Source organism: Ceratotherium simum, chromosome 12, assembly GCF_057802395.1.
Source record: "Ceratotherium simum simum isolate JZ-2026a chromosome 12, ASM5780239v1, whole genome shotgun sequence".
Taxonomy (NCBI): Eukaryota; Metazoa; Chordata; class Mammalia; order Perissodactyla; family Rhinocerotidae; genus Ceratotherium; species Ceratotherium simum.
This window is the reverse complement of record NC_141911.1, coordinates 17,664,434-17,688,997: the sequence shown is the minus strand read 5'-3', so window position 1 is coordinate 17,688,997 and position 24,564 is coordinate 17,664,434. Positions and strand designations below refer to the sequence as shown.

The 24,564-nt window shown below is 38.3% G+C and overlaps 1 protein-coding gene across 2 annotated transcripts; it reads right to left on the bottom strand.

Annotated features, from left to right (window-relative positions):
• Positions 1 to 387: 387 nt before the first annotated feature.
• HPF1 (histone PARylation factor 1) lies at positions 388 to 24,564 on the bottom strand. Of its 2 annotated transcripts, none has more exons than XM_004433488.2 (8): positions 24,430 to 24,564; positions 20,927 to 21,086; positions 18,423 to 18,612; positions 17,142 to 17,240; positions 12,135 to 12,285; positions 7,649 to 7,736; positions 2,734 to 2,906; positions 388 to 638 (listed from the first exon to the last, which is right to left on the bottom strand). In XM_004433488.2, the coding sequence occupies exons 1-8, from the start codon at positions 24,475 to 24,477 to the stop codon at positions 507 to 509; spliced, it is 1,041 nt and encodes a 346-aa protein (XP_004433545.1). In that variant the 5' UTR covers positions 24,478 to 24,564; the 3' UTR covers positions 388 to 506. The 2 variants fall into 2 exon arrangements, with proteins under 2 accessions (XP_004433545.1, XP_087293557.1); XM_087437431.1 differs by lacking the exon at positions 24,430 to 24,564 and adding an exon at positions 23,813 to 23,976.

The window sequence follows — 24,564 nt, the reverse complement described above, 5'->3', positions numbered from 1 at the left end:
TGGGGAGATACATGAGTCACCTGGAGGCACTTAGAATGCAGTTTCTGTAGGTGTGGGTCAGGCACTCTGGGAGAGTGCTGGCTACAGTGTCTTGAGTTTCCTTCCAAGTTTATGTCCCCTGTGCTCTCCCCACCCCACAAAGATCCAATCCTTAAAGCTACAGATATTAACTCAAATCTGAAATTCTTAGTGGCCCATACGTTACCTATTGAAACAGGACTCCCGGGGAGGAGAGGACAGTCTAGTTATCCACAGGCATTAGGCAGTGACTTCCTGTGACGTGTCAGAGAATGACTTGGGTTGTCTTTTGAACATGATTGGGTGTCAGCATTTAGATGATGTGACTGCCATTTATTTGCACATGGAAGAAAACCAGGTGAGAAAAGCTTTATAAATGTTAGTAAATGTTTCCATCACTTTATTTTGTGTATTCCTTAAAAACCAAAAATCACAAGTTTAATATTAATGCTTTAAAATATAGTACACCAAAGAAAGCCAACTCTCACTCATGCTGCAAGTTGGTCTATGTTCTCTTTACTTCTGTTTGCCAGATGATCTTCAATAATCTCTGCAAAGAGATTCCTCTTCAACAGATTATATGCAAGAGGTAAAAGCTGGCCAGCAACTTTATGAAAATACTGAAAAATAAAATGTAACATTAAGCAGAGAATACAGCAGATGCCCTAGTAAGCAGCAGAAAACACATGGAAAAAGCATTTGTTTAACAAAGCATACTCCCAAGGTCATTTCAGCTACCCTCAATTGATTAGGAACAGAGAATTTTGAGACAGACGCCTGGCATTCTGTCCAAGAGGCAGTCTTGTAGCTCTAGAAGACTAAAGGCAAATCTCAAAGAAAATTCATAAGAAAACCAAGTTAAAAGGTTAAGCTTCCCTATTCCCTTAGATAAGGTTTATCAACCTTTTTTTGGCCCCAAACTATACGATCAAATGCTTTTTCCTTCAGTGTATTCGCACCACTTAAGATTTTAATCATTATTTTCCTTAGTTGATAATGTAAGAATAGGAATGCTGAATGTGAGTTTTCAAATTACACTTACTCCCCTTTATCTTCAAATTCCTTTTCTCCCTCACCCATCATGTAACCCCTCCATGTCTTAAGTCACTGCCTTAACGTTTATCAAGTGACTTTGACCCTTCTATTACATATATACTAGAAGACCAACCAGCAATGCTTTTGTTGATGATAAACATTTATTAACACTATGTGCTAAGGACTGTGCTCAACCTTTTCATAAATTCTTGTTATTTAGTTCTCACAACAATTACGTTTTCTATTAAGCAGATTCACATTTTCTGGCAGGCCAAGCACTATTCTGGTTGGTCAATGACTGTCACTCTGGCTGTTCAACATTTTGATTATTTTTACTGATAACACCATATATGAGGTAGGCAGAGAAAGGCAGTAATACAGTGTAGAGCACAGGTCTCAAAATAGGCTCCCCTGACTAGTGGCATCAGCCTGACTTGGTAACTTGTCAGAAATGCAAATTCTCAGGACTCACCCAAGAACTCAAGCAAACTTGGTGTGTGTCAGGGGTGTGTACCAATCTGTGTTTGAATAAGCCCTTCAGATGATTCTAATACATGCTCAAGTTAGAGAGCTGCTAGTCTTAAGTCTTGCTCCTCAAAGTATGGTCTGCAGGGCAGCAGCATTACCATCACCAGGAAGCATGTCAGAAATGCAGTCTCAGGCCTCACCCCAGATCCACCAGAACAGTTTGCATTTTAACAATATCTCCAGGTGATTTGTATGCACTATACAGTTTGGGACTTACTGATTTAGACATGGACTCTGAAACCAGACTGTGTGAAACCTGAGAAAGATAGTTTACCTCTCTGCTCTGTAGGTGACTTTGTAGATGAAATGAGAATTAAATGGTCTGTGTGCACATGTGCAGACATATTTTATAGGTAAGGTGACAGATACAAAGGTGTTGGAAAAACTGCCCATCTGACACAACTATGAAGTGGGGAAGATGTGATTTAAAAACAGTTTAGGGGGCAGGCCCAGGGGTGTAGCAGTTAAGTTCGCACGTTCTGCTTCGGTGGTCCAGGGTCAGATCCTGGGTGCAGACCTGCTTACCGCTCATCAAGCCATGCTGAGGCGGCATCCCACATAGAAGAGCTACAAATCTACAACTATGATACACAACTGTGTACTGGAGCCTTGGGGAGGAAAAAAAAAAAGAAAGGAAGATTGACAACAGATGTTAGCACAGAGCCAATCTTCCTCAAAAAAATAAAAAAATAAAAAAACCCAAACAGTTTAGCCCCAGAAACATGTTATACACTACACCTTATTGCCTCTTTGACCTTGAGGCAACTACAGTTGAGTAGGCACCATGGAAAATGAAATGGAGCCCCAGGAAAGGTGTTTTAACATACCCACACACACACCAAACTAGAGGGCGTATCCCTATAACATGAATCATATGTAAATTCACATTGAAGGCAAATAATCTTGGTTATTCACCTTTGCCAGAAGACCAGATGAATTTCAAATAAAAAACATTTTCAGAATATCTGCTTAAAAATCACTTCAAAAAGTTCATTTTGAAATACAAGTTGAATCCATATCCTACCCATGCTAGTACTTCGAGATATGAAGGTGCATGCATGAGTGTATGAGTGAGTGTGTGTGTGTGTCTGTGAAGGAGTGGGGGAGAGGGAGGTTTGGTGGTGGCTGGGAGGTGGAGATTTTTTTACTCACGTGTGAACCATAACAAAAGAGGTCCATCCCCAACTCAAGCCCCATGCCATAATCACATTCATCATTAGCAAACTGCACAAAAGTCATCATTTCCTGAATTGGAGCAAAAGCTTTTAGTCTCTCCTCATCACTTGGTGCCTCGACAATTGTCCTGCAAATTCTCTTGAGGTTGGCTGAAAGAAATCAATGAGAAAAAGATATAACCATCTTCAAAGGTAAAAAGCCTGAGCCGGGTTTTTCCTCATCTGACTTTTGGTACTAGCACAACTGACGCCACCTGGGTGGCACTGTAATTTAGAAGGGCAATTTTATAGTTGTCTGCTTAAGACTCAAGCATCAATATGGCTTAAGAAAAAGATTTCTTGTATCAGCAAAGTGTGTGACTATTTCACAATGGATCTAGTTGCAATCATGATTTTATACAGCTTTCAAGGACTTGCAGTCGGCTAGTCCAGGGATCCGCAAACTATGGCCACACCCGGCCCCACCCCTGTTTTAACCGCCCTCAAGCAAAGAATGTTCTTCCATTTTTAAATTGCTGGAAAAAAACAAAAACAAAAGAATATGATGACAGAGACCCTATGTAGCCCACCCTGGGCTAGTCTATATTAGGAGTTGGATTGTTTTTTTAAATAAAGTTTATTCTTATTTTAAAAAATACAGAAAAAGACAATGTAAAAGACAAGAAATCACTGCAGAATTAGACCTTTACCAAAACCTTTACCAAAGTGGGGGAAGTGCAGCCATGGCAAAAGTGTAACTTGAGGTAAGATCATAGAGAAAATTTCTAACATTTATCTAAATAAAAAAACCAGTGGCTTAATATTTCTGTTTTGGCTTTCATCATTTTTCTTCACTACTTGCTGGATGCCAATGTGTGTCAGATCGCAGGTTGCACGTGGGAATGAAGGTACTGAACAATATCTAATTAGACCTCCTTTTTGACAAACTACTTCCTTGAGGATAATCCAATAATGAAAAGAACAGATATTACTCAAACAAACCAACAAAACACATTTCTAAACAAAGTGGCTGCTATCCTGGGGGACAGGAGAATTGGTTAAAACATTAACAATCATACCTAAGAATGATATATGATTTGACGATATATGTAAGAGGCACAATATTCTATTGATACTAACTACAAATATCAAGTATAAGATTATCAATGGTGGTAAAGATATGCTAGGGCTTTTAACCTCAGAATATGAATATCACTTGATTGATTCAGTCGTAATGACCATACAGAATGCATGCTGTATGTGAGGTCACAAAGTGTGTTTTGTTCCCTTTCCCACCTTTGGTAGATCAGTATCACACTGGACAAATTACATTTATTATGTATGTTTCTGACTATAAATAGTAGTGACATTTATTGGTCTGAAACCTTTTAAAAGTTAAATGATTTTATATAAGCTTCATTAACTCCCTTTTTTTCCTTCTTCAGAAAAAAATCAATGCCAATCATTTCCAGGAAATAGATCAGGCTTCCTTCAAAAACCTGCTTAAGGATGGAAAATAAGGGGTTCCTTCCTGTACCCATAGAAGACAGAACTAATTGATGGAGACCCTTAGAACCTCTCTCACCACAGTGCTGCAGGCAGCCACTACAAATCAGTTAGATTTGGCATGGCAGTGAAGACCTATTTGTTTTCTGTTAGCAAATAATTTAAAGTTCATCACTTGCTGATATCATTTTCTATTTTCACCTCTGGCAAGTCATATATGGACTAGAAAAGAATAAGCAAGTTACAAACCTAGAAAAATACTAAAGAACAGAGGTGAAAATATTGAATTCACCACAAGTGTGAGGAAAAATACGTTCTTCTACCAATAAAACACCCTACAAAAATTCACTTAACAGAAGCCCAAACTTAAAGGGTCTCTAAGTGAAGCCTTAAATGTTACTACTCAAAACACTCAATGATTTAGGAGCTTCAATACTTAAATTATTTTATCCCTGCTATTACCACCAACTGGAATACTTAAGCTAAGCCATGGTGGCTGTGTCCAAGTAAAAGTTGAGCAACTAGCTAAGCAATTATTCTTTAGGTAGTGGTAAGCACTCTATGGACAGAAAGACCCAAGTTTGAGATCCAGTTCCCTCCTGAAAATGGGAAGAAGACCTACTTTCAAGAACTGGGTGAGGATTAAATAATACTGTGTATATATCACTTGATACAGTCAATCACAACATTTATGAATTGCTCAGTAAATGGTATCTTATTTGCCAGGTTAAAATGTCATGTGTAAGAAGCTTCAAAGGGGAAACTGGTTAGGAGCAAAATTGTGAGTTGTGATCTGCTGAACATTCTCGTACATTAACAAACTGCCAGTCAATTACACCCCCTGGCAAACAACACGAGGCAAGAGCAAGATGACATTAGGTCCCTAACTTTATGTCTTGCTATCACTTTTCATTCAAAAATAATTAAACCACAGAAGGATCGAATGTCTAGAATGTTAGAAAAAAGTAGAAGTAAATAAAAATGATCTTGGACATAAAACCCCAGCACCACAACCAGGGGAGGGTAAGGGGTTTACTTCGGGCACTACAATTTACTACCTGCCACCCTTGAGGTATTAGAGACTGCCATCTCTATAACAAATGTTCTCAACCTTTCCGAAACAAGACAGTAATTCTGCTTAAAGCTTCGAATGGACTAGTGCACCGAGGGGCGGAAGAGAAGATCAGCATAGAAGCAGACGACTGAGTGGCAAGTAGGGAGAGCTTCATTCCTTCCCCATCAGAGACTGATTACCTCTAGCTTCAGGGAGGAGATATGGGACAGATTAGCCTGTCCAACAAATACAATGCAGGCTACATTAGGTAATTAGACTTTTTCTAGTATCCATATTAAAAAGAAACGTGAAATTTTAAGATATTTAATTTAATCCAATATATCTCAAATAGTATCATTTCAACATATAATCAATATAAGATTTAACACTGTTTGAGTTTTTAAATTTAAAGGAATTAAGGGCCGGCCCTGTGGCTTGGTGGTTAAGTGAGTGCGCTCCACTGCTGGCGACCCGGGTTCGGATCCCGGGCTCGCACCGACGTGCTGCTTCTCTGGCCATGCTGAGGCCGCGTCCCACATACAGCAACTAGAAGGATGTGCAGCTGTGACACACAACTATCTACTGGGGCTTTGGGGGGAAAAAATAAATAAATAAAATCTTTAGGGCCGGCCCTGTGGCTTGGTGGTTAAGTGCACGCGCTGCGATGCTGGTGACCCGGGTTCGGATCCCGGGTGCGCATCGAGGCACCACTTCTCCGTCCATCCTGAGGCCGAGTCCCACATACAGCAACTAGAAGGATGTGCAGCTATGACATACAACTATCTACTGGGGCTTTGGGGGGAAAAAAATAAAATAAAATCTTTAAAAAAAAAAAAATAAAGGAATTAAAATCAAGCAAAACTACAAATTCAGCTCCTCAACTGCACCAGCCACACTGGAAGTGTTCCGTAGCCACGTGTGGTTGGTGGCTACCATATTGTACAGCTCAGCCATACGCATTTTCCTCATGGAAGTCCTCTAAAGTGGTAGGGGTACAGCAAAAACAGTTACATATGAACAGCTGTGATATAAGGCATCTCAATCTATTGGCTGGAGGCTCTCTGCACAATCAAGTTTGAGAACAGCTGCTTTAGAGAACTGGTTAAAAATGCAGATTTCCAGGTCCCAACCCCAGAGACTAACAACCAAGGCTGGTTAGTTCTGTTCTGAAAAATGGATGGCTAATATTATATGCGTTGGGCAGGAATACTTGGTTCTTCCTTGAGGAAGTGCTAATTTTGATTTCCCTCTAACTTGTATCCCCCCTGGAAGAGGATGATGAATAAGGGAATGCCAACAGGGATGTTCAAAGTAAGAAGGGAATGGAGGGGAGGAGCAAGAGTTGAGAAGTGATTTTATTCCCTTTTTTCAACATCGCAATAATTAGATTTTGTATATGAATAGTCCATTTTCAAAGAGTTTTTATACTTACAGATGAAGTAGTTCAGGAACTTGGATTTCTGAGAGCTAAATAATCTTACATACTAATGAAAAATTTTCACAAAGACTATATAAATGCATACTATTTCAATAACTACTATTTTGGTAAGCTGACTATAATATCAAATAGTTAGAAAAAGTAACCTAATAGGTTAAATAGGTTAAAATTCTTTAAACTCTTAAAAGTAACCACCATATTTCGAATGCTGTTAGGCAAGCACTATGCTAAGTACCTTTGTTGTTGTTAGTACCATAGAGTCAATTATGACCCCTAAGCAACCCTGTGTATAGCAGAGCACTTTGTGCCGTCCTCTCACCTTCCAGCGCTGCATCAGACAGTGCTCCACTACTATTCACAGGGTTTTCATGACCAATTTTTCTGAAGTAGGAGGCCAGGTCCTTCTTCCTAGTCTGTCTTAGTCTGAAAGCTCCACTGAAACCTGCCCACCATGGGTGACCCTGCTGGTATTTGAAATACCTGTGGCATAGCTTTCAGTATCACAGCAACACAGCCGCCACAGTAGGACAACCAACAGATGGGTGGTGTGGTTCCCTGACCAGGAAACGAACTGGGTCACAGAAGTGCGAGTGACAAATCTTAACCACTAGACCACCAGCTAAGCACCTTACATACTCTTTTATACCCTAAACACCCCTATGAATGGTATTCACCATTTTACAGATGAAAAAGACAAGGTTTAGTGAGGTTAAATAATTTGCTTAAGGTTATAGCTACAAACCCAATTCAGGCCTGACTGACCTTAAAACCTGAGCTTGCTCTTTATCACTAAGGTCTAGTGACTGTCCCACAAAAGGTATATGTACTTAGCTATCTCAATATAAGGAAAACCTTCCTCTACATAATATTAACATATATATTCACATATCCACGTTTACATAAGAAATACATTACCATCTGTTTCAGGGAGCTCTCTGTACCCAACATCATTTTTATCCACTGGGACAACCAAGCCTGCACCATGAAAGGTCTTTGCCACAACCTAAATAAAAGAAAAAAATAAACAAAATTTAATCATGGTAAAGAGACAAAAACAACAACAAAACAAAGTACACACACAAACACTCAACACTTTCGTCAAAATATAACATTCAATGACATTTTATTTCAGTAACTTTGGACTCCAGAGCAAAAGTTTTTTAATATTCTTTCTTTCCTTTAAAATTAGCTTACAGTCAAGCATTAATTATAAAACAGTAAAATAACTGGCTTTTATTAATTGTGTCAGTCCTTTAGAAGTCTGTGTCCTGATTTGTTAGGGAAGAACACCAATGCATCCTATTACAGGAGGCAAGCCAGAATATCAGTTTCCTCTAAGATCAAAGTATCTTCTAGGTAGAAAGCATAAGGAACTGGGCCTAAAAGCAGAAGGACTAGTTTCTGTTAGCAGGAAGATGTGGTGGACAGAATTCCTCTCATCCACCCTTCCAAATTCAGGTCCCCTATTTTTACCTGGAAAATTCAGGCTTATGTGCAAACTTCCCCAAAGTAGGGCAGTTTCTAGTTTTGTGGTGCCCATTATGCAGGCAAATAACATAACCAGTGAGCTTTTATTAAGTGGTAATCTTCAAAGACAAAAACAGGCCCAACCACTACCACCATCATAACCCTTCCAGTTGACATGCTCCTTCTTATTCACGCTAGCGACATATTCTTAGGTCTTTCCTTAACAAGACATTCGCTTCAAAATTTCACTTCCTTGTGCAGTCCAGTGAAAATTCCCAACAGAGAAGACCAACACAACCCCAAAAATGAACTCTTAATTTTCAAGTCCTCTCACCTAATTCTTTGTATCTTAAAACTCTTTTCACTTTTACGTCCCCACTCTCCCACTGTCTTGCTTCTTTCACTATCTTTTATTAAGCAACAGACAGGACCGATTATTCAAAAGAAGGTTTCAGACAACTGCTTACCACTTGAGAAAAAACAAATGAAGTCATATATGTTATATCTCACTCTTTATACCAAAAAAATTTGCAGTTGGATTTCAGGATTAAATGTAAAAATAAAGCCATAAAACTCCTAGAAGAAAAGGCAAATATTTTTTATAATTTTGGGTTGCAGAAGGAAAAGAATTATAGATTGACTACATAAAAATATAAAAAATCTATCAAGTAAAAATCAAGAACAAAATTAGACATTGATGAAAAACATCTGCAATACACACATATAATAATAAAATTAATAAAAGATTAATGTCTTTAAACTATAAAGGAGTCTTATAAATAAAGGAAAAGACTAACACCCTAATTCAAACACAAGTAAGAAAACACAAATTCTAACCGTGATCGAAAAATGGGCCAAGTTCACAAAAGAAATACAAGTGACCAGAAGATAAATGAAAAATATTTAATGTCCTTTATAATCAAAGAAATGCTAATTAAAACAATGACATATCATTTTATACTTATCAGAGTGGAAAAGACTAATGGGACTGATACTACCTAGTACTGGCAAGGATTTGAGGAAAACAGGCACCCACACACTGCTAGTGGGAATGTGAACTCGTGTAACTCATACAGGGCAGTTTTGCAAACCAGCAAAGAAAACAAAACACACACACACAACCACTTTAAACCACTTTGGATGTGGCAAGACTATGTCTAGGAATTTCTTCTAAGAAAATAATCAGACAAGCATGCAAATAATGGCATTAAAAGGTTACTTACGGCAGGGCTGTCTCTGTGCAAAGTTTTAAGCAACCTAACCTTTGAACATAAGCACAGTGCTCTGCAGCCACTCAGAATTAAGAGGTAGATCATAATTTAGCAATTCAATTTAGCAATACGAAGTGATAATCATAACATATTCATAAATATAAAAAGGTCATAAAACAGTATTGATAAAGAAAGAAAAAGAAAATAGTGATATAGTTACTGACTTCTCCTCCTCTACTCAGGCTGACACACAACGAGAACGATGGTATTACATATTTTCACAGATGATGAACTGTACTAATTGTGCATAAAGAGGTATCAATTACTAGCAAAGCATGGGAATCCTAATTTTATTATGCAGAATAGGATTACAAATTTAGGAAAACCCTGTAATGGGTGGGTGATGTTCTGAGGCATCAGAATCAGAGGTGGATGGAATAATGTTATTTTCAGCAACATTAAATCAATGTTCATTTTTAAAGATGAAATCTAGGTACAAAAAAAGGTAAAGTGGCATACAGCCAATTAATAAGATGGACTGGAAAGAATGCTAAATATGAAGGATGTGAATTTAGGTCTCAGATGTGTCACTTGAGATTTTGGATAAGGAACAAAGCCTTTGTAAATCTCAATTTGCTTATCTATAAAACAGGATGATAACTCCTACTTGGCGGTAGGAGGTAGGAGTCGAATGAACTCCTAAGGACTTTGTACTCTAAAGTACTACAGGGTGTCGTCAGCACAAAAACAATGATTTCTAGTGTATTATATAGTGCTTGATTATACTAGAATGGATATATTATATTACTCTCATGCATAAGGACAAAGTCACTAACTCACATATACTATTGGAAATGAATTTTTCAAGACTAGAAAATATGAATTAAATGAAGATCTCACAATAACAATAAAAGAATAAACTTATACATAGAATAGAAAAGGATCTGAAAGCATAATTATCAACACATTTTCTTTGGGAGGATAAAATCATGTTTGTCTTCTAAGTTCTTTTTCTTTGTATTTATGTTTTTAGCAGCTATTTCTGTAAAAAAGAACAAATACTGAAAAAAAAACCTCATGGGGGCGGGGCCAGGACAAACATACCTATGAAATTTAAATCCCAATCCTATGGAGAAGAACTAGGGACATCTCATCTGAAACAGATTACAGTTGATGGCAGAAAAATAAAACAAGGCTCTAAGAATTTGCTAACAGCTATTCTGTCATAGAAGCTCAGTCTTTAGTCAAGACAAATTAGGAATTCATAATAATGAGGTGAGAAATGCTACCCTTTTCCTTCTATTCATAAGGTAGAAGAGGCTCCCTATGAAAACTAGGAAGGTAAAATGGCAATATAAAATCTTAAAGTAATTTAAAATGCCCTATTGCAATGAGTTTGATTCAAATGTACATTTTTAGGAACTATTTCCGGTCTTTAGGACTAAAGAAAGAGAATTGCTAAGACTGCAATTTAGAGACTGTAACTTATCAGAACATCACCCCTGAAGCTGAGTCAAGAAAGAGAAGGAAGTGGGCTGGCCCCGTGGCTTGGTGGTTAAGTGCGCGCGCTCCGATGCTGGTGGCCCGGGTTCGGATCCCGGGCGCGCACCGAGGCACCACTTCTCCGTCCATCCTGAGGCCGAGTCCCACATAACAGCAACTAGAAGGATGTGCAGCTATGACATACAACTATCTACTGGGGCTTTGGGGGGAAAAAATAAATAAATAAAATCTTTAAAAAAAAAAAAAAGAAAGAAAGAGAAGGAAGTGAAGTAGGATTTCAATAACTAAGTACACTAAAGTACTTATTACCAGTACTAGTTTATTCAGGAATAACTAGTACTTCACTTGGCCTAGAACATTCAGATGAACCAGCCACCACAGACAACGGTGAGAGGCTGGAGGAGACTGGGTTCCCTCATTCTGCAGTGATAAATGTCCTTCCTCCCCAGAGCTTCTTATATACACCCAGAGGTTATAAGAACAAACTCCTATAGAATTCTCATTTATCCCAAGGCAGAATTCCTCTAGCTTGTCTGTTAACTTACTCTGAAATTTCTAAGTGAAAAACCAAAAAGATCCCAAACCCAGAACTATTTGCTGTTTACAGAACACTCCACTTACACTGCAGGCATTAGGAGAGATGCAAAAGGAAATGCTGATGGGATCAATAAGGAAAATGGAGAGAGGACTGCTTATATACACATTTACTGGAGAAAATTAACAAATCTTAATACACATTGCCTCTCAAAAGGGAACTACCTTTAGGCCCTCAACTAAGCACTCTAAGGCATACCTTTACAAAACTACCCCCCAAAAAACACCTTGCACTAATTCAACAGACCTTAGCCATTAAAAAAAGAAATTTAAGCAAACACGTACAAAGCTGCTTTCACTCAATTCTATGAAACAAGTAACCGGTAAAACAAGATTAAAAGCGTGGGAAATACCGGCATGAGTTATGCAACCACAGCAGCAGTATCACATCACATGACATGCCATCTAACAACCCACAGGAGCCACCCAAGCCCTGCTCCAGCGCCTTCCTTCTGGCAATCCAGGTCCTGGACAGCACTAGGGGCAGGCCCTGAGGGTGTCCAGCTCATAGGATGGGGCAGGAGAAAGGGAGAGAAGGATAAGGTGCAGGTGGGAAGGAATCAAGAGAGGAATAAAACCCTGTTAAAATGGCAAAACTGTCAGAGACTAACAGATTTCAATCATACTTTCTTATCTCTCTGTTTCATCTTCATGCTTCTCTGTTCCAGTGAGTACCCCAGTTCTCTGGCTGCTTCCGTGAGTTTTTCATCTATGTTTTTCAAGAGACTAGTTTTCTTTTTATCTGTTACTTCTTTAAGATTTTTCATCAAAAATAATCTGAAAAAGAAGTAAAAGCCCTCAGTATTATGCAGGCCACTGTACTAAGTACACAGACTTTGGGAAGTTAAAGGAGTTAAGTTAAAGACATCAAATTCCACGCAAGAAAAAGATTGCAGAATAATTACCAACAGTTCTCTCAAAATCTCTGATAGATTTCTTCAAATATGAGAAAAGCAATATTAATAAAAAGCTGCCAGTCACAAAAACAGCAAACGTGATTCAAGTTTGTATTATCCCTATAATGTCTACAATAAAGATATAAGGCATCTTTAAGAATCTGAGATTAAGCCAAGTTTTAAGTTACATCACTTGATATTAAGATATGGCAAATTGCTTTGGAGAAGTCTGACATAACAGAAAAAAATAGTAGGCAGACACCAAAAAGGATTTTGTATTTTTAAAGAGCCAGAGGACACTTAATAATACTTAAGATCAGATTTTTAAAAATGTTACCTTTAAACCTGTGTTAAGATAAATTTAGAAAATGTAAAAGGAAAGCAAAGCTATTATAGGATTATACAAAAGCACAATCCAAAATTATTTTTAAAGGTGTGTGAATAGTACAACATATTAATGCCAGTTACCAAAATAATTTTATATTTTATCATAAGCAGGTTAAGATTTTTACCAGCAAAGCAGAAGGTCAAGAGTAAAATGAAGAGCTGGAAGAAGCAATCATTGGACACACAAGTCCATCCCCTTCGCCTGTAGCCACTACCAGCCTCCCAGGAGGAAACTCGCCTCTGTTCACCACTAACATTTGACAGTCCGCTACGGGCTGGGCACTGTAAAGAGCTTAGAACATTCATGGTGGGTGCTATTCTTATCCTCATTTTACAAATCAGGAAACTGAGGCACAGATGCACAAATCTTACCCAAGATCATAGAATCAATACAAGTAGATAAAAGTGCCACAGAAGCCAAGACCACCAAAATCACTGTCTTCTAATAACAGCACACACAGTTACACCAAAAGTTACCTTTGATCAGATCCAGCTGCTTATCTAGAGAATATATTTACATTAACCATAAAAAGCAAATTCATCATGTCAGGCCTAGGTGAATCATCTCTCTAGCATGGCATATAGGCCATGTACTTTGTGCCACTTGTTTTCATACTTCCATGCTATACTTTCTTCCCTAGAACACCCTTCTTCCCATTCTTTCTGGAAGTTCTTATGCATTCATCAAGGCCTAGATAAAATATCCTCTATAAAGACTTCCACCACTATTTAAGGCACTTAGTCGTCTTTCCATACTTATCATATTATTGTGACTATTTCTGTACCAGTTTATTAAGCTTTTGTCTCTCAGCTTCAAACTTACTCTCCAATACTCTGCTTTGTGATGCTCAAAGTTGCAATGTGCAAACTGAAACAACCATGAACATTTTGTACTCTGTTACATTAAATCCATTGGTATACCTTGCACTTTGAATGAATCCTGAAACGGTCATTTGGAAAATATTCGTTCACTAAGTTATGCAGATCTTCCACATGTTAAAACTTTTCATATCAAATCCACTCCATTATACCACAATATGAAGAAATCACATTCATTAGTATTACCACCAATCTCATTAGAAAAGTCTTTAGGTAGTGAGAAGCTGTCAAGATCACAATGGTGGTTACAAATTTCCCCAGTTCTAATTTTTGCTTTCGAAATCTTGGATTTTATCACTGGCAACAACTACAGTCAGTTGTTTTCTTGGTTTCATTTGAGAAATGTCTGCCAAATATCCACGTCCGAATAACCAGTGATTGTCAGGCATTCAAGTGGAATAAAGTTCAGCTCACAACTCAATCTCACAAGACCTTTTCCTTTGAGATAAACCATAATACTTGAGTATGCAGAGTGCTTTCTATGTACTTCCCATTTTGTATCACAGAATGTTAAAAAGATGTGTACTCAATGGTAGAGATCTAATATATTTTTACTGCTTCATCACTGACATTCTCAAATGACACTTGCATTATGCTGTGAATAATACAATGACTGCTAATTTGCTGCCACTGCCTTGATTCCTGTCAAGATGCCAACAGAATTACCCATTACCTTTGTGCCATTGGTAGAAAATGACATTTTATTCTGACATGCAGTCAGGTTTGAAACCACTAACTAAATAGGAGTAATCAAAGGATGGTCTGGGGATCCCTAAGGGTCCCTGAGACTTTTTAGGAGGTCTGTGAGGTCAAAACTATTGCTACAATTTTTTAGGAAAAAAAAAAGGCAGAAGAAAAAAAAACATCATTTGTAATTTTGTTGTCTGCAGATAAATATTTTAAAACTGAGTGTATCTAGATTTTTTTCTATGTGCATTAAACAATATGAACATGGAATCATTCCACACTATTATTAAACCTCTTCACATAATGTGTCAAACATCTTTTCAAACTAACAAATCAATATCCTGGTATTATAGTGTATGGACATTCTAAATTTACCTAATTTTCCCCATTGCTGGATATGTATTTTTTCCAATTTTTCATTTTTATAAATAATCTAATATACACACATACTTGTGTACCTGTCCAGAATTTCTTTAGATGAGTAGCTAGAAATGGAACTGCTGATTTAAGGGTATAAATGTTTACTTAGCACAGTACCAGGCAATGTTAATTAGCTGTTAAGAAATCTTTGAAAACATTTAAACATTTTGCTCTCTACAAAGGTTTTTACCATTAACTCTTACATCAGTAAGGTTTCTTAGATCCTAACCATCACTGGGTATTACCATTCTTTGATCTTTACTAATCTGCACTGGCTGAATTTGCATTTCTTTGGGTACTCTTAAATCTTGTGTAGAAAGAACTAGTTTCCACGGGCATAAAGATAATTTGTTTATAACAAATGATCTGCCTTAAAAGACCTTATTCGGGCTGACACAGAAATAAACTAAATTAAGTGTTCTGATTAGCTGGTTTAAGTAAAGCAAGGTCCAAAAAACTATATAGTTATAACACTTGAAAAGTATTTTGAGATAAATTATAGGAGGTAGAAAACATTGAGTGAAATAGGTACTCAACTTGCTGGTCCTCAGCTAAGTTATAAATTTATCACCAATGTATTTTTTCTTTTTCTTTTCTGTGTTCTCCAATAAGCTAAAAATATACTAGAACAATCTTGGATTATTTTAGATAATCACTATATCTTTCTTTTTAAAAAAGATTTTTAATGACTAGTAAGACTAATTAATACTTAGGTGTTTTTGCACGCCAAAGTATTTGTAGAATGATGAATTATTTATGGAGCATCCACCGTGCGGCAGGTACTGTACACAAGAAAGCTTCTGCCTGCATGGAATTTACATGTTAGTGCAAGACACAGACAACAAGTAAACAACTACAGTTTCTAATAAAGATGGCACCAATTTCAATTGAACGGTAAATCTGAAGGGCTTAAAAGAGCTATAGCAATTATAAGTTCTATATAAATTATAAGAGATACAATAAGAACTATATAACAGACCCAGGCAACATATTATGTAAAACTCAGAAGTCTCAGAAGAGAAAGAAGAGCCTTTTCTGGACATCTACAATGTAGATGTCCTCTAGATACACTGGTATGTATGGTATGTACATAACAGTCTAGTGGGTGCACTAGGCTGACTTAGTTTGAATTCTGCTTATTGCAAATTTGCAATATTAAATCACGGGGAATAGTGGCCAGCGGGGTGGCAGAGTGGTTAAGTTCGTGGGCTCCTCTTTGGCAGCCCAAGGTTCGCTGGTTCAGATCCCAGCTGTGGACCTACAATATCGCTCATCAAGCCATGTTGTAGTTGTGTCCCACATACAAAATAGAGGAAGACTGGCACAGATGTTAGCTCCGTGACAATCTTCCTCAGCAAAAAAAAAAGAAAAAAAAATCACAGGGAATAAGTCTTTTTATAAACAGCGTATTAAAAGAGGTCACACAAAACATGATCTACTTAATTAAAATGGTAAAGACTGCTTTCTTCACTTTATTACAATGTAAACTGCATAGCTGCTGGCAAATGGTTTCAAATTATGTCTGTGGCTGGTACAGTGTGGACTGACTCACTCAGCTCCATTCCCACCCCTTCCACACGAGAGCTTGCTGCACTTCCCACACTATTCTTCAGCTCTTCCATGGGACCTAGCGTCTCTCAAGCAGATGCACTTCTTTGAAATCTGAAAGGTAGAAGAGATACCAGGTGGAGGCTGTGCCTCTGCTGTTTCCACCAGTGAGCACAGTTGCAGAGACATCCAATTGTTCTGTAGCAGCTGCAGCCGGGATCTCAGTACCTGGTCCTCGGCTTCGTGGGAATCGAGAGGCAGAGGGCAGGGCATCCATTTCACGGGCACAGGTTATATCCAAGACAACATGGTCTGGAGCCACTTGCTGTGGCTGCAGTCCTTGTGGCTGCAGTTCCTGATTTCCCAGCTTCCTGATGGCGGCAGAGTCTTCAACTCCCTTGGTGAGCCAGTTCTGCCACACAACTGTCTTCCTGAGGCTCAGTCTGCTCCAACAGCTCTTCCAAGGATTTTATGAGCACCTGCTGTACTGTATTAAATCTTTCTGTGTGAACTATATACAGTGGGTTCTTATAATGAACTCTTAATGACAGTGTTTAAAATAAGATGTCTAGAAAAATCTTTTGATTTTGCCATGGAACATCTGAGGTCAAGATTAAGTAATATTTTCATTAAATAAAAGTTATATAAGAGATGTATTTTTTTTTTGGTGAAAAGTAGAAGTATAGATAAGATTATCTGCAAAAGACAGAAATAATCTCTCAAAATTTAGAATTTTGTTACCTCAATTCCTCTTATAGTACAAAAATTGCGAACAAATATAAATATGAGGGGGATTGAAATAAAGTATTTTCTTACTTGACTGCAGCAAACACATTATCTCCATTTTGAACAATTATACAGTTTTTCTTGGCTTCATTTGTACCAACATATACAGGAAGTTCATCAGGAGAATCCCTGTTTAAGCAAAAGATATTAAAAATTTAGCTGCTCATAACTTATATTATCAGGCAAGTAGAATTTTAGGTCTATAGACAACAACTTATATCTCCATGTTTTTAAAAAATTAGAACAAATTTGCCAGGTTTAAGCTCTAAGTTTCTCAGGAATATCTACGATAAATCTTATTTATATAACACAACCTAAAATTAAGATTCTTAGGACCTAGTTACTTTTATACCTAAATACAAAGAAAGGGGGAATAAGGCCTGTCAAAAGAAAGGGAAAGAGGTTATACATGATCATCTGTACCCCAGTTTTACAGTCTGTGGAAAAAAAAGAAGAAAGGTGGAAAAACAAAAAGAAACAGGACACACAGGATTATAAAACATTAGAGGTGAAAGGATCCAATTCATATATATGACCAAATCTTTTTATTTTACAATTGAGGAAACCAACACAGAGAGATGAAGTGACTGAGTCAAGGTCCTAGTAAGTTAATGGCAAAGAAGCAGAATCCACGTACGTCAATTCCCAGCCCCGCGTGTACTCTACTGCCCCACAATACTTCTCCCTGGGCACTTTTCCTCTACTTCCTCTATACCTTACAGTTAATCTCTACTTTAAACGACAGCATCTCTACCAGTACAAGTGGACAAGGTATTTTTTCCCCTCAAGCTCCTTCGATTTCTTAACATTCTAAGCATCTTGCATATATCCATTTTATCCTCTTAAGATTCCTATTAGGTCTGTACAATTATTATCCTCATTTTTATAAGAGAGGAAACTGAGTCACAGAAAGCCACAGTCACTAATGACTGGCACAGGGTCACCCAGGTAATGAACAGCAGGACCAATCTGACTCCAGAGAGTGCATTCTTAATTTTATGGCCCCTGGAAGCAATGACTAATTTAGGTCACAGCAGCCGCTCTAAATTATCTTCTTGGGCTAAAAGAGCTCTTCTGACCAAAAGGGAAAATAAGTTTATAACACAAAGGAAAAACCAGTGAGGTTAAACCTACAGAGTCCACCCATCCTCAGGTAGGTTAAAAGGTCAACAGCAAGAACAACAGATGGCCCACATATCCACCAATAAGTGGTAAATATGCCCTTCACCTTGGGTGAGGCCAGGGAATGTCTATTTACACTCGTTAGAAGGACAGTAGCTGTGTTTTAGAGGAGAAGAAAAGATCATTTACCTGAAATACCCCATGTGGAATTGAGTTTTATTATCTCCAATAATAATGGTCTGAAACTCAGGAGGATCGTAGTAAAACCTCCAGTGAAGGTTAAAATTCAGGCTTGCTGATTTTTTCTTCATTTTATGTTTTCCAGCAAGGAGATCATAAGGACCCACTAAACGAAGACCAAGGCTTGCAGAAAGTGAATCTATAAATTAAATAAATTTAGACAATAACTTTCTGGAGGCAGGTAGGAAATAATGCCTTTCATTAGTAAACTATTTCTAAGCTATTGTTTTAAAAAAGAGTATCTAAAGAAAAGAAATCTTCAGTTACATGTGAAGATGTTAGTTATAAACAATGAATGGAAAACAAGTCAGAGCAATGAAAATGTGGCACTTACATTTACAGTTTCTTCTTAAATTTACCACTGATGACATAGCAGACATTCCTGCTGTTTCTTATTTTGGCCCAAGCAAGACTGTTTTGTATTTCTATGGGTATATTAGAGCTGCACATGGTTACCTTGTCTCGTTACTTATGTTGTTGTTAGCCTCAAATACTTCTAACACACCCAGATTAAGCGAGGGATAAGATAGACAGCAAAGGACTGTGCATTAAGGAAGGTAAATAATTTAATTAAAAAACATATTTAATGAAAATATTTCCTTCCTCTTCCTTCTTCCTCAGCTAATTATCACTCTGGATACCTTTGCTTCCTTGACAATCTATTTGGCCAACCCTAGTCCTGGATGATTCCATCTTTTTTCTCCATTCACAGATTACAGAGGGAGAGTATTAAATAAAACCAGAGTCATGAAGTTGTTCAAATGTACACTTTTGCAACATCAGATGTGCCCTCATTGCTTCTCTAAGAGGGAGATAAGCACTCCAGGCAAGACCAGGATATGTAAGGAGGTGGAGATGGAGAGAGGAAGAAAATTCTTGGAAAAGGTAACAATGTGAATAAAGGCATGAAGACAGTTTACTTGGAGGGGAGAAAATAGTTCAGCTTAGCTGGAGCTTAGGATAACATGCACCAATTTTTTAAATAAAAAAACTAAAACCACCCATCTCACTAGCCAGAGATAAGGTTAACAGTCTGGTATACTATAATAACATCTGTCCCCTTTATGAACAGATACAAATATATAGCTATTTTAAAGGGAGATCATGCTGTTTTGTAATTTGTTTTTTTGTTCTCCAACCTGTCCTCACTTAAATTTTCTGAATATCTTCGCATGCTAGTAAACATTTTACATAATTTTTAATAGCTGCATGATATTCCATTATATAGATCTATTCTATTAATAGACATTACTGTTTCTCTTTTTTTTATTATTCTAAACAATGCTTCAGTGAACATCTTTGATAATACATGTTTGTATACAGCCATGAATATTTTTAGAGAAGCTGCTACACAGTTTAAGTGTTCTGACATACTGCCAAAATTCAGTTATCTACCAATATACACTTCCATCATAGTACATGCGAATGCTTCTCTCTCCCCAACCTCATGTTAAAACATTTAAACAGTACAAAAGGGTAACAGTGAAAAGTAGCTCTGTCACAACCATTATCAGTCTTTTGTGTATCCTTTCAGACATAGTATAAGCACATAGACAACCATTATCAGTCTTTTGTGTATCCTTTCAGACATAGTATAAGCACACAGAAAGTATATAGGGATGTGTGCATGTATCCTTTTTTTTTTTTTTTGTGAGGAAGATCAGCCCTGAGCTAACATCCATGCTAATTCTCCTCTTTTTGCTGAGGAAGACCGGCTCTGAGCTAACGTCTATTGCCAATCCTCCTCCTCTTTTTTTCTTCCCCCAAAGCCCCAGGAGATAGTTGTATGTCACAGTTGCACATCCTTCTAGTTGCTGCATGTGGGACGAGGCCTCAGCATGGCCAGAGAAGCAGTGCGTCAGTGCGCGCCCGGGATCCGAACCCCGGGCCGCCAGTTGCGGAGCGCGCGCACTTAACCGCTAAGCCATGGGGCCGGTCCTGTGTATCCTTGATTTTCTTTTAATACTAATGGTAGCATACTCTATACATTTTTCCTTTTCACTTTAAATATTTCAAGCATTAGACTTTCATCACTGCCTAAAAATCTGCCTTGTTCTTTTAAAACTATGACTATCCATTGAATAGACGTGTTATTGATGGGCATTTAAGCCATTTCCCATTTTTTGTTTCAGTAAATGTCATTGAACATAATTTTTGGTTCACCTAATCCCTACGACAAGCTCCTAGAAGGGAACTGCTAAGTCACACCAAAACTCCTGCAACATATGAAAGTACCTGTTTTTCTTCAAACTCTCAAAGCATATCGTGAAATTATTTACCTTTGCCAGTATAACAGGTGACAGTGACATATTATTATAGCATTATTTTATATTTCTCTTATTAGAAAGCTCTCTGAAAAAGTTCCTTTTCTATGAACCGTTGAGACCCTTGGTCCAGTTTCCTATCGTCTTTTCCATTGGTAGAAGCAGGAGAACGAATGAGGAGCAACTCACCAGCTGGCTTTTCGGGATCAAGTTCTTCACAGAACTTCCAGAAGTGATAGAAATCTTCAGGTAGAGAAAGCCTATAACGATTTTCTACTTCTTTTCGAAGGTCACTGGAGACATCAGCTTCACAGGTTTTACTCTTTTTCACATCAACTGTTTTTTCACACTGAAAATTGGCATACAAAACTTTGTTTCTCGGAAAGTAATAACAATAACTTTCATTGCACAACAATATTGCTCATTTTTGTTCACCCAACTCTACGAGATACATGTTTTCTTTAAAACTCTATAAATGGTATTTCTGGGGATTCTTTTGGACAAAGAAACAAGGAAAGAACAATTTATAATATAACTGAGAGAGAGCCTTTAAATATATTTAAGATAATGAAAACACAGAAAAGAAAAACCAAAAAGTATAAAACAAAAGGTAAAGAGCAGGAAAAGAGAAAAAGGCAGGTTTTGCCTTCTTTTCGTAAAAAGGATGTCATCATGCCTTTTGTTTAAGTAGATTCAGGGGTCACACCAGAAGCAAACTGTCAGAAATAACTGGATACAAGGGGATTTACCAGTTAAAACAATTATTCCAGAAAAGACCCTTTAAGACGAGGACTAGTTTATAAAACTCATCTTTAACATCTCTCTGCAATATAGGTTCATTATGTTAAGTACGCTAGGTTTTACGTGTATTAGATATTTGACAAATTTCTGTAAAGATAAAATGCTCAGTTGGAGGTTACTTGTCTTTAGTTTTGTAAGTAGCCATCTGTTTTTCTTTCTAGGAACCTAGATTCTTTCCTTTTGGATTAAGTTCTTTCCTGATTCTTCCTTTCCACCTACATCAAAGACTGGCTCAACAGCGTTTCTCAACTGGAAGCAATTTTGCCCCCCAAGGGACACATTTAATAATGTCTGGAAATCTTCTTGGTTGTCACAAATTTGGGGACAGGGGTGCTACTGGCGTTTAGTAGGTAGAGGCCAGGGATACTGCTAAACATTCTACAATGCACGGGATAGGCCCATTTAACAAACACTTATCTGGCCCAAAATGTCCACTGTGCTGAGGCTGAAAAATTCTCACATAGATGTGGCTCATATTTATATTCTTACATTTTCCCAGTAGGCTCAAGTTTATCAATGTAACTTCAGGTATCATTCAAAGTCTAGAAAATGTATTTATGAATCAGATAACACATACATGAATGTTCTTGATAGCAGTGTTTCTAAGAGCAGACAACAGAACAAATGAAAATGCCTATTGACAGGAGAATGAATAGTTCCAGGACTTTCAAACAATGGAATATTACTCTCAGTGAAAAAGAAATATAGCTATACACAACAACATGGATCAGTCTTAATATAATGCTGAATGAAGAAAAAAGTCCTTGAAGATTATATGCACCATGATAGCCTTTTTATGAAGTTCAAAAACAATAAATATTGTTTCAGCATACACTCACAGGTGATAAAGCTATAAAAAGGCGGCAAGGGAAAACATAAAATTCACGTTGGTAGCTACACTGAGTGGGGGTGATAGGAAGAAGTCAGGCAGAAAAGGATAGGTGAGGGACACATGGATGGAGAGCTATTGTCAGTGTTTCAGTTCTTGGGTTGGGCTGTGGGTTCACAGGTGTTTGTTAAATTATCAAATAAATAACGGAAAAGAGGACCATGCATTGACCAATGATAACAGTTTTTTATGCCAAGGATTATAATATGTCTATCCGAGGTCATAAAAAAATTGAAGAAAAAAGCTGTTGAAATATGGATCCAAAAATGGATGTTGATAATAGCAAACAATAACAGTAATAAAGATAACAGTATAAACAATACTTATTATGCACTTACTATGTGCCAGGCCACTGTTTTAAGCACTTGCTATGGATTAATTTATTTAAGCCTCACAACTACCTTATGAGCTAGATACTAGTATCCACATTTTACAAATGAGGAAATGAAGTAACTTCCCCTGAGTCCCTAACCAGAAAGTGGAAGAACGGATTTAAAGCCAGGTGGGCTAGCTCCCAAGCACAGATTAAACCACTTCATGCTGCTTCTCCAACTACAAATATAGAACAGTAGGAACACATCAAGTCCTGCCCTAACCTCCCTTCTGTTTTTATAACTGTCTTTGGTCAGACTTTCAGACTGGCTCAAACTTAAGATGTGAGAAAGAAAAGCCTTAATCTACTTTGCTGACAGGCAATTTTGCATAATGCTTCGATTGCCTGGGTTGACTCCTGACTCTTCTGATTTCCAGCTCTGTCACCTTGAGCAACCTCTCTGTGCCTGGTTTTCTCAACTACAAAAAGGGCACATGTAGTATCTATATCATAGGGCTGTGACAAGGAATAAGTTATTGTTTGTAAAATACACAGAATAGTCCTAGCAAATAATATATAAATGCTGGCTATAATTGTTAGCTGTAGTCTCTATAGACTCATCTTCATTTTTGATATTTTATTTTTCATACTATCATTTGTCAACCTTCAAAGGCAGATAAGGATTTTTTTCAGCTCTGCCTGAACTCACTTTTTCAGCATCTCCAAATCCCCAATAACCAGAATTTAGGACTGCTGTCCCCTTCAGAGGCTGCACTTAAGCTTCACCCTTGTGTTCCTAGAAAGCATGACCCAACATAAAGAATGCCCAGGCCCACGGCCCTCCAACAGTTAATTAAGCCCTCTAACACTGTCTCATGCTACCCACTTTATAATATAGCCAGGGTAATTTTTCTAAAACTTTACTTATCACAGACACTTCTTTCCTGCCTGACTCTCCTTATTGCTAATGCAGCGGTTACAGGACTTCTGAAATCGTATAAAAGTACGAGAAAACGCACATACTTTACACTCCCCTCCCTCATCAGTGCCTTTATGATCAGGTCCCCCTTACTTTCCCATCTTCCGGGCTCCAGCCAGGCCGAACTCTCCGCTGTGCCCAAACATCCTCTACACTCATCCCTTATTTCTCTTCTCTGCCTTCAAGAACCATTTCAAACCTGAGCTGCCCTAAAAGGAGCTTAACATCCCCCCGGGACTTGTTAAATCCTCCTTCAGTGTTACCACAGCACTACATTACACATCAGCGCTATAATGCCAAACAAAAGAGTTACAGTCAAATGTACATTCGCTTGCGCCCCGCCTCCCCAGGCTGGGGGCTGTACGTGGGGCAGCAGGGGCCGGATTCGTCTCGAGTCCGCGGCGCCCCGCACGGTGCCTGGTGTACTCGGTTTCCAGTCAATCTGACTGGGTGAACGAATGAGCCGGTGGTTGTCTCAATCTGCTTCCCCAGGACCGCACCGGGAGGAGGGCAGAAGATGCAAGGGCGCCACTGCTCCGGTCCAAACCCCATGCAGAGCGGGAAACAGCGGCCCTGGGCAGGGTCCCCGGAGCAGACCGCCGTTCCCAGGCACACAATGATTACTGGATAAATGCACTGTGCTGCCCCTCGATGCCCTGGCTATCCCCCAAAACAGCCGGCGGAGCACGCACAGCCTCTGCCGGCAGTACCTGCTGCCCCTCCCCGCCGGGCCTGCGCTTCCCGCCGCCGCCGACCATTCTGCAGCAGCAGCAGCGCCACCGAACTCCCGCGTCCCGCCGACGCTTCCGAACGCCGCCGACTGCTTCCGGGTCCAAGCGCCACCA

What these genes read in the sequence shown, in the direction of transcription:
- HPF1 (XM_087437431.1), bottom strand. Translation starts at nt 23,878, where the DNA reads ATGAGTGTAGAGGATGTTTGGGCACAGCGGAGAGTTCGGCCTGGCTGG. An exon ending in TGATCCCGAAAAGCCAGCTG is followed by an intron (nt 18,613 to 20,926) that starts GTGAGTTGCTCC and finishes TTTAATTTATAG; the next exon opens with ATTCACTTTCTGCAAGCCTT. An exon ending in TGAAACAGAGAGATAAGAAA is followed by an intron (nt 7,737 to 12,134) that starts GTATGATTGAAA and finishes TCTTTTATTTAG; the next exon opens with GTTGTGGCAAAGACCTTTCA.